At 38.0% G+C, this 9838-nt stretch overlaps 1 protein-coding gene across 1 annotated transcript in view; it reads left to right on the top strand.

The window, feature by feature from the left end:
• The window catches only part of LOC108966536 (autophagy-related protein 16), a gene marked incomplete at its 5' end in the record, with an annotated part of 215533 nt that extends 205695 nt beyond the window's left edge, over window positions 1-9838 (top strand). The window contains 4 exon segments of the mRNA XM_018929512.1: window positions 6848-7148; window positions 7208-7292; window positions 7370-7513; window positions 8983-9838. Of these exon segments, the coding sequence (XP_018785057.1) occupies window positions 6848-7148; window positions 7208-7292; window positions 7370-7513; window positions 8983-9100 (648 nt within the window).

The following is a 9838-nucleotide window of genomic DNA, read 5'->3' on the forward strand; positions in this document are numbered from 1 at the left end:
TTTAATTAAATTAATAATAATTTGACCACTGTTGACATGAAAAGGAACAAACGGACGAAGTTGAGACCTTACCCTAGAAACAAATAGCGCAAAGGTTCTAATTTAAAAGAAGTTTTATTAAAAAATATTATAATAATAAAATTGTTGCTTCAATTAAAGCTGCGCGCAAGCTAAAGTTTGCTATTTTACGTTAGCCAAGCGAAACTTGCAATTATTTTTGCTTTCAATGTCTGGCGAACAACAGGTCTATATCACGTACATCCGATTACATAAATATAATTAACTTCAATATCAACATTGAAGATTTTACCACAAAATACTTTCAGCGTGTAATTTTTGATAGGCGCTTCGCATTTCTTTGTAAAATTAAACTTTTTTTTCAACACTTCAAGAAACAGGCATACATAATTGTGCAATTTTGTTTTAATTTACTGACGCTTGTTGCTTTTATTGTTCGTTGATTTGGCAGACGCTAACAAATTCTGTGCCCGCTTAAGCGATTTTCGCGAACTCAGACCGTTTCTTCGTTTTTTTTTGTTTCCAATTTTGAGAATTTGTTCTGCAAGGTGCGTGAGGAGTGTTTCTAAGCGTACTGTCTCTACATGTTTGTATATTGTAAGCATTAAGTGGGCACTGTAGTGTACTGTCACAAATCGGCATTAGCATTAGCATTTTGACCCACAAAGTAATCGACTTTTAATGAAGTTAAATGAAAGCGTTTTTACCGTTATTGTCTCCTTTTGTTTTTAGATTTTGTTGAGACGTTATAGAATATGTTGAGGATATCGGTCAATGTGTGAGATATATAATTTAAATTACGGAATAACCTTTTCCTGACAATGTTATGTCTGTGTATCAACAATCGGGTAAATACTTCGCTTAGCCACCATAAACCTAATATGCAGACTTTCGAGCTTTGAGTTGACTTTATGCTGGATATATCGGCCAATAATTGAGTTATCTCAATGAAAATGGCAAAATATGTTTTACTCATAGCAGAATATCTTTGTGCTTAGCGGGCGAAAACTATTCCTAACCGCATATAACTAATATCTGAATTTCGGATCATCCGGTTGACACATTTTAGTGATTTTATATGAAGTAGTGAAACCAAGGGAACATTTACATGTATGCGGCATAATATGTGGTCTTGGCAAAAATAGATTAAATCGATACTGCCCCATCTCCTATACAAACATATACTACATATGCATGTATGGTATAATGATTTTTGACTTTCTTAAAAACCTTATGCTGAATATGGCAGTCGGAACTTGAACTTTTAAAACTCGAACCTTTGAATTGGTAATGGAAGTCAAATTTCGGTCCATAACTCGCAGTATCTCTAACTCGAAGTTTCCAATTTGAAATTTTTTTTTATTGATTTTCTTTTCACTTTACTTAAATTTGTTTATGATATTCAATATTACTCAGTATTGACTATGATTTGGATAATACTATATGCAAAGTGTAACTTAGTTTGATTCAAGGTTCATAGAGGAGGCATACTTTCTTAGCCAAATCTCTTTTTATATATTTAAATATGATTTCAATGCATCTTGAATACCATTTCTTCGCATTTTTGCTATAAAACTCAGGAAAAAAGGGTTAAAATCGTTTTTCACTGTCCTCACTTTAAAATCATTTTAACCTCCGCACGCAGTCCTGTGTAGCAACACATGTAGGTTAAATGTAATGCAAGCCATTCGCACTCAATTCGATGAACTTATTGGCTTCTTTAGGCAAACATTTGCATAAATTCAGCTTATCAATGCCGCCAACAACACTTAAAGCACACATCCAACCATATGTATGTGCAACCAGACTTTGTGGCAATTGCAAAGTGACACTAAATATAATCAACGAATTAGTTTTGCCTTTTGGTGTGCTGGAATGCAGGCTTTTAGGAGGCGGATATGGCAGCATTAAATTCCAAGCGGACACATTACAAGTACAGTTAAACGAAGTTACATGCGGAAATCGGGTCAGTCGCTGGAGCGGCAAACGCAGCAACGACGCGTGCGCTACAACGCTTGGAACCAGGTAGCAGCGCGCGAGGAGCGAGTGGCATGCCACAGCGGTATCGGCATAATATTTCTCAGCTGCGAGGAAAGCTAAATGTGTGCTGCGGAATTTCAATGTGTGTGCTAATATAAATATATAGTATATATATGTATGTGTGCCTGTGGTTACTTGGGATCAATTTTCTCCATTTAATTTATGTGCAGTGTAAATTTTATTGCGCAGCCTTTAGGGCAACAACAGAATGCTGCAAAAAAAAAAAAAGAACAAAAAACACAGCAAACCGTAAAGTGCAAATGTTAACAGATCAGCATACATTACTATGCTTGTTGTTGTTGCTGTTATTGGACGGTGGGAGTACACCACCGCCAGTATGCTTGTGTGTGTGTGGCAGCATAAGGAAGAAATAAATTGTTTATCCGCCAGCAACAATGCGCCTGCTAATAGCAATGACACTACGAACAGCGAAAGCGCAGCAGCAGCAGCAACAACAATACCAACAACAACAACAGCAATTGCCACAGCAATGGCACTCAACCGGCAATTGGTAGCAGGAAGTGACAGCCAGTCAAGCCGAATGTGAGTTGTGGGCAGTCGGCGCGTCCGGCGCTCGCCGCGGCGTACGCACTCGTGTGGCAGCAGCAGCTGCCTGTGGCCGCGGGCAGGACATTTACGGCCGCTAAAGTTAACTGCATAGTTTGCTGTTTTTATTGCGGTTCCTTGAGTCGCTGCTGCCGCCGCCTCAACTGTTGCTCCCGTTTAATTTGCTGGTTTAAGCTTAAATGATTTGCTGAAATTTATGAGCGCCCATTTGAATGCCAGTGCAGTTGGCGCAGTTGCAGTTTAAGTCAAACATTTGACAGCAAACTGAAATGGCAAACAAGCGGAAAGCTAATGCCGACTTACATACAAGTATTAGCGCACAGAAGGCGGTGCAAAGAACTCAGCCGCATGTTTCCTGGCATTTACAGTTAAAAGAGTTTGTGTGTGTGCATAAAAGTTGCAAGAAATTCAAAGCAGACGCTCGCGATTGTGGCTTATTTGCATGGAACTAAAACTGAAACAATAAGTTTTATGTTCTAACTTGTCTAAGCAAAGCTTCTCCTCTGGCTTTTACTGTCTTGGTGGGAGGTTTGCAAAATAATTAGAAATACCTCGTGGTTTAAAAGGTCTCGGTACCAGTGTTTCGAGTTTTGTTGTGCAGCTTGAAGTGAAAAAAAAAAAAAATCAAAAAGTGTCTGCTAATAATAAAAAAGTACCTGTGTTACTTGCGAAAATGCATACAAAAAAACGATTGCTTTTGTAATGAAAACACACAACAAAAGTCAACTAGCTCCCAACCACTTCTTTATGAATCAATGCTGACTTGAATGTTGACTTCATTCATCGCCCCCATTACCAGCTTAAATGATTAGCTGCAAAAAATATATTTCAATAAAAGAACACTTTGAAGACCAAATTTTTGTCGCAACCGGCAGAGATATTGAAATATCTACTTAACTGAAACTCAAGAAACTCAGATTGTTTTGTTTACCAAAAGATACAAGATCCCTGAGGCACCACTGCCGCAAAACGGTAGCATCTGCCTCGATTTCCCTATACTGATACAGAGAAGCCATTGGCAAAAAATGAAGTCTCTCAGCGAAAACGGCAATCTGGCCCTACGGCACTATAGTCAAGCCCATTACATTCTATGGTTTTTTGTGTGGTTGAGAACTCTAGAAGAGACCAGGAAAGGTTTACGCTCGCGAAAGTTTCTATCAGACATAGAGAATATGAACACATGTTTTCACCTTATAGCGGCGGACCTTTCCGCCCACACACTGGCGATAAAGTTATCGATGTGAAAAGCCGTTGAAGGAGATGGGCAATGAGCTTCCTTATGGATGTGTCAAAGGAAGGTTGGTGGGGTTTGCTGTCAGAAGCTCACTATTAACTCCAGTTTCAGACTTTCTGACCGAGACTTTTCTAAGCCAAGGTTGCAGCCATTAAGGTAGCGGTAAACATACTGCTCCAGAGTGCAGTGCCATTCAGAGAATAGACCATGTGCTCTGTGATTATTGCGACGATACTAGCCTTGAACTCATTAATTGTGCCTTGAACTCATTAAATGCCCCGTAATAACCCCGTTATCAATGGCAGCGAGACACTTTGGGATAAGGCTTTAAAGGGCGCCAGGCCACAGGGAAATAACAGGTAACTGTTAGACTGATGAGCTAGCAGGGAAAGGTACTCTAGCTTTGATATTAGTTTTTTTTTGTTCGGAAAATTATTTCCTTGTCTAAGATAATTGGTAAAAAGCGTCTTTAACATCAGAAACCTGAAAATTTTTTATATTTTTATTTATTTACTTTTTGTTGCCTACAAACACTTCAACGCATGACCGCAAGTTCGTGAGAACAATGGCTATAAACAAATTAAAAAATAAAATATAATTCACAGCTAAAAACAAAAAATAATAAAAAATAAAAGAACCAAATAGTTGCACCGTAAAACTTGTCTGAATTCAAAGCATAAATAAATAAAAATATATGAAAGAGACAGATGTGAGTCAGCAGTGGGACCGTCACAAACTTTTACACTTGCGCACAAACACATAAACGCACACACACAAGACAAATGAACTGCTTAGATTTTATATCCGCCACTTCTTTCTTTCGCCTTACTTGCGCGCGACGCTCCTTTCAACTCCTTTCTAGAAGCTCATTTGAGCCGAGTTTATGGCTTTGACTTCCGTTTGCTGCACCAACCATACAAAAACACTAACAAACAAAGCAATACAAGCGAAACAGCAACAATTTCAACTACTCCATGCACATTAATAATTGTGTCTCGTACAGACAGGCATAAAAGCCGAGCTTGTGGCTAGTTATTACATAAGCTTTTGTGAGAATTTGTTTATTATTTTCTTAACTTTTCTGCTTTTATATTTCCACTATGCTTTTATTATTATTATATTTTTTTTGTGCGTATAAAATATACCACTCTCTTTTTTCTTGATTAGTCTGACAGTCGCGCAGCTTCCTATCGAGACGCACCTCGGGCGACGGCGGCACTCTGAGCGAGCTAATGAGTCTCGTTAAAAAAGTTTATTATCTGAGGAAAACGCGCAATTACTCGTAAAATGCAAACAACATTTTTAATTGCAACACCTGCCATAAAACGCAATGAACTCAGTTCGGCGAACGTCGACGCACCCATGCGTGCTGACGTAATTTGTGGCTTGTTAGATAACACATGACGCGTTGATGCGCGGTAAGCTAACGCGGTATCATAGTTAGATCATTTTTGATGATATAGCGGTGCATAGAGAATGTAACAATAACAAATATTTAAAATTGAACAAAAACACATTTTAATATAAAGGAAATATTTTTCACCGTTTTAAGTTGGTTCAAAGTATTTACGTTTCGGAGTCAATCATAACCCGACCATGTCTCGACTTGATAATAAACATTTGAGGGATTCGGTTGACCTTCGATTCAGACCATCAAGTGTATAGATGATGTATGATAAGTTAGATTAAGTTATAGTTTTGACCCCAAATTTATGGATCTCACTGGGACTGATATTCATCATTTCTGTTACCTATAAACTCCTGAAAGTCGATGCCCAGATCATCATAGATCGACGCAGCGTTTTTAACTTATCTCAAATTGATTAAGTCACCACGCACGGTTCGTCAAAGGTGTGTCTATTCAACTATTTTAATCTCAGTCTGTCAAAAACCGAAAAGTAGAGGAGAAAGTGGCAGGTTGACCTTCCACCTATTCCTCCTGAATGAAGCCCTAGCAGAGAGCCTTCGTAAAATAATTTGGTAGTCGAGAAAGTCGTTTCGTATTTCTAATCAAACTTCAACTTATTTTTGTGTTTGGTAGCACTGGAGATATACGACTGCAACGACATCTATTAACTAAATACGAAAAGACTTTTTCGACTACCCAATATTTTGCTGCAACTCCTGTCTAGTCAGAACATCGGTTCAATCTGGGCCAGAAGGATCCCGCAGTCGCGAGATTTGAATAAAGTTTTTTGAATAACGCTTATTGAGGTCCATAGTCTAATATGGAAGAAGCTTGAAGCTTGAAGTTGTCACTAATGAGATCATGCAGCTCTTGATTAGTTTTAAGTGCACAATTAGCAAGTTCAAAGTCAGTATAGCCGCTTGAATATCGGATTGACTGATATATAATACGAACGCCCAAAATAAAAAAATAAAAAAAATCTATCCCATTGAAGGCGGATAACATTCGGATTCACATAATCAGTACTACTTAAATAGAGTTTAGATCGTCAAAGACACTGCGGCCTTTATGTTCTCGTGTATCACTTTCTATAGTTATTATAACAGCAGACACCATTTATAGATTGCTGCCGAGTTGACAGACTTCTCTTCGGATATAAAACCAGTTTAGATTGTTTTGGAATAGAGAAGTCCTCAGCCAGGACCGCCTTCCAACTTCTATTCTTCATTTCAAGAAGTCTACTAAAGAACCTTCTATAAGAAGAGCTGAGTAGCTCATCGTCACTCCAGATTCCAGAATATCCGTCAGCCATGCGAAACTCATTTAGGAAGATTCTCCATTTCAAGATATTCCCAATATGAGCTTAGGGTCCAGGAATGGTGTAGAAAGAATAATATATTGTTTCTCACAAAACCTTAATTTTCATCAAACGATTTTACAGTCTCGTAGCTAAAATTTAAGAAATAGAAAAAAATTGTATCTAATGTGCTCTATTCTACCGCCTCCTCATTATATTAACATATATAATTTACGAAATTTATTCCAATTATTCACTATACTCTTTTGTTATCTCCTACCAGCACACACTTACCGGTCACAGCGGCAAAGTGATGGCCGCCAAATATCTGCACGAGCCCGTCAAAGTGGTCACCGGCAGTCATGATCGTACGCTGAAGATTTGGGATCTGCGCAGCATAGCCTGCATCGAGACGAAATTCGCGGGCTCCAGTTGCAACGATCTGGTGACCACCGACAGTCTCGGCTCGACGATCATCAGCGGTCACTATGACAAGAAGCTGCGCTTCTGGGATATCAGAACGGAGAAGCAGGCGGACGACATACTGTTGCCAGCGAAGATTACGTCGATTGACATGTCGAAGGGTAATATTATTTATATAATATATTTAAGTGTGATTATTATTGTTTTTATAACATTTCAGATGGCTATTACCTAATATGTTCCATTAGAGATGATACAATAAAACTGTTAGATTTACGCAAAAATCAAATAATCGGGTCGTTTTTGTGAGTTGCATGAGATCCACTTTGGAAAATGCAACCATTTCATTTAATATATTTTTATTTTTTTGTCTTTTATGTAGTCATGAAAATTTCAAACTCAGCTGTGATTGGGCGCGAGCCTCATTCAATACGTGCGGTTCGAAGGTGGCCTGCGGGTCGGCCGATGGTTTAGTTTATATTTGGAATGTCATGGGCGAATTGGAGGCGACGCTCAAGGGTCATACGTAAGTTTTTCACTTAGTTTTTTTAAATTATTTTTTAAACGTTTTGGTATGTGGGTGCATGCCTTGTTTTTAACAGCTGATTTCATGTGCATGTCATAACGTCATATAGTTCATATAAAGGGTGATCCATTTCGGGGTTCCCCACTTTTTTAAAGGAAAAACACAAATACTTCAAATTTAATGTGGAATGTTTATTGTCATTCCGAAGAACATTCTCTTACATATATTTTTTCAAAGGTTATCTCTTTTAAATGTTGGCGGCGGCTACGTCTCAGCTCATCCATCAGTTTAGTCTAATTTTCAATGACTCGTTCGAGCATTTCTACTGGTAACTGGCGAGTGACACGAGTGAGGTTCTGCTCTAACGCTTCAATCGCGAGCGAGGTTATCCGCATAGACTTTAGATTATAGACTTTATATGTATATTCCCACAGGAAAAATTCTTGCCGAAATTCACCGAAATGTTCTCTCAAATCCATTGATTGATGCGAAGATGTGGGAAGTGGCGAAGACTTGTTGAAAAAAAATGGCGCCGAGATCACTTACTACAATTTCAGGACTCAAATAGTCGGTTATCATGGCGCGATTACGGTTTTTGTTGTCGCCATTGGCGGTTACTTTCTCACTGGCTTAATTTTTGAAGAAATATGGACTGATGATTCCTACTACCCACAAACCATACGAAACTGTTGGCTTCTCTGCATGAAATGGCAGCTCTTGAACCTTTTCTGATTGCACTTAGTCCAAATGTGGCAATTATGCTTGCTTACATACCCATTGAGCCAAAAACGAGCATCATCGCTAAACAAGATTTTGTTCCAAAATGTCGAATCTTCTTGGAATTTTTCAAGAGATCGAAATCCATAAAGCGAGGTGATGTCGATTGGGAAGGTCAAGTGGCTTTAGTTCTTTATCAAGTTTCATTTTGTACGCTTTCAATTTGAGATCTCGACGTACAATGAGAAAAGTTGTTCCATGCTTCTGTCTGAGTTGCTGTGAACGACGCCGAATCGATTCTCCACAGTCGTCGTGTACATTATAAAAATTTTCTAAAATTGTTAATTTAATTTTTAATAAAGGGCTAGAATGCTTCTCTGCCGAAGCTTGATCAGCAAATTATTTCCAGTTCGTTCAATATTTGTTATAACTTTTTCCAAACTTAGTTCAGAGCAACTTCACTAACCACAACTCATTCAAATAACTTTTTATCAAACGTATTTTTGTCAAGTTACTAAAATTTGCACATTTATGTGCTTTCTAAGTAAACACTATTTTCATGTTTTCATTATCTTTTTTACTTTTTTTTATTTTTCGCACATTTTTATAATCGCGCGCACTAACACACCTAATTTGGCATTTGCACCATACATATAATTTGTTGTTGCTTTTTTTGCATTGGTTTTTTTGTTTTTCTTTTTTCTTCCCTTTTTTGTGCTGGGTTTTAATCACTTCGCCCAAACACTTAACAGTTATGGTTCCGGTTTCTTTCACAGCTCGGCGGTGAACGCGGTCAGTTGGTGCCCCAACAGCAATGCGCTGGCCTCCGTGGGTAAAGGCAAACGCTGCATCATTTACACCGAATCGTAGCCGCGAAGCGAGCGGCAAGGACAGCCGACGAGGCGACAACAGCAACAACAGCGGCGCAGGGCGGGCAACATGGCTAAGTGGCAGCTATTGTTTGGCTGCGGTTGCAAGTGGAAGCAACGGTGCAAGCTAAGCGCAATTTACATTGTAACAACAACAACAAAAGCAGCAAGGTGTGAAAGTTTCGGTGCGAGTGCGTGGGCGTGCAGCAGTTGGCGTTTAGGGGGGGTGCAGCATGCAACTCACGAAAGTAATTGTGTGTTTTGGAATGTTGCACGTAGTTTTTTATATGTTTTAGTTATAAGTAATACTTGCTTGCAGCGCAAAGTGGCAATATAGATAATTGCTGTAAAGCAGCAGCAAACCTAAAGTCAATGTTTAGCAATTATAACAACAAAAATGGCAAATAGTCGTGTAGTTACAAGTAAAGTGCGCTGAATTCATAACAAAAAAATAAAAAAAAAAAGTTTTGTATTTGTAAAAATTAATTGTTAACTATAATAAGCAATTCTTTCGGTATATGTATATTTGCAATAATTTTTGTAAAACATATTCATAAATATTAATAATGTATTAGAAATTGCCAGGAGCAAATTTTGTTTAATGTGGACATTAAAATTTGGACATTTGGATTTTTATAAATTTCCAAAAAAATATAACGACTGCTCGATGATAGCTAAAATTATATATATTTATTAATCAAATGATTAAATTTACTGAAGAATTTAATAAAAATTTAAT

This window comes from Bactrocera latifrons, unplaced genomic scaffold, assembly GCF_001853355.1.
Source record: "Bactrocera latifrons isolate USDA-ARS-PBARC rearing strain unplaced genomic scaffold, ASM185335v1 scaffold_10, whole genome shotgun sequence".
In the NCBI taxonomy this organism is placed as follows: domain Eukaryota; kingdom Metazoa; phylum Arthropoda; class Insecta; order Diptera; family Tephritidae; genus Bactrocera; species Bactrocera latifrons.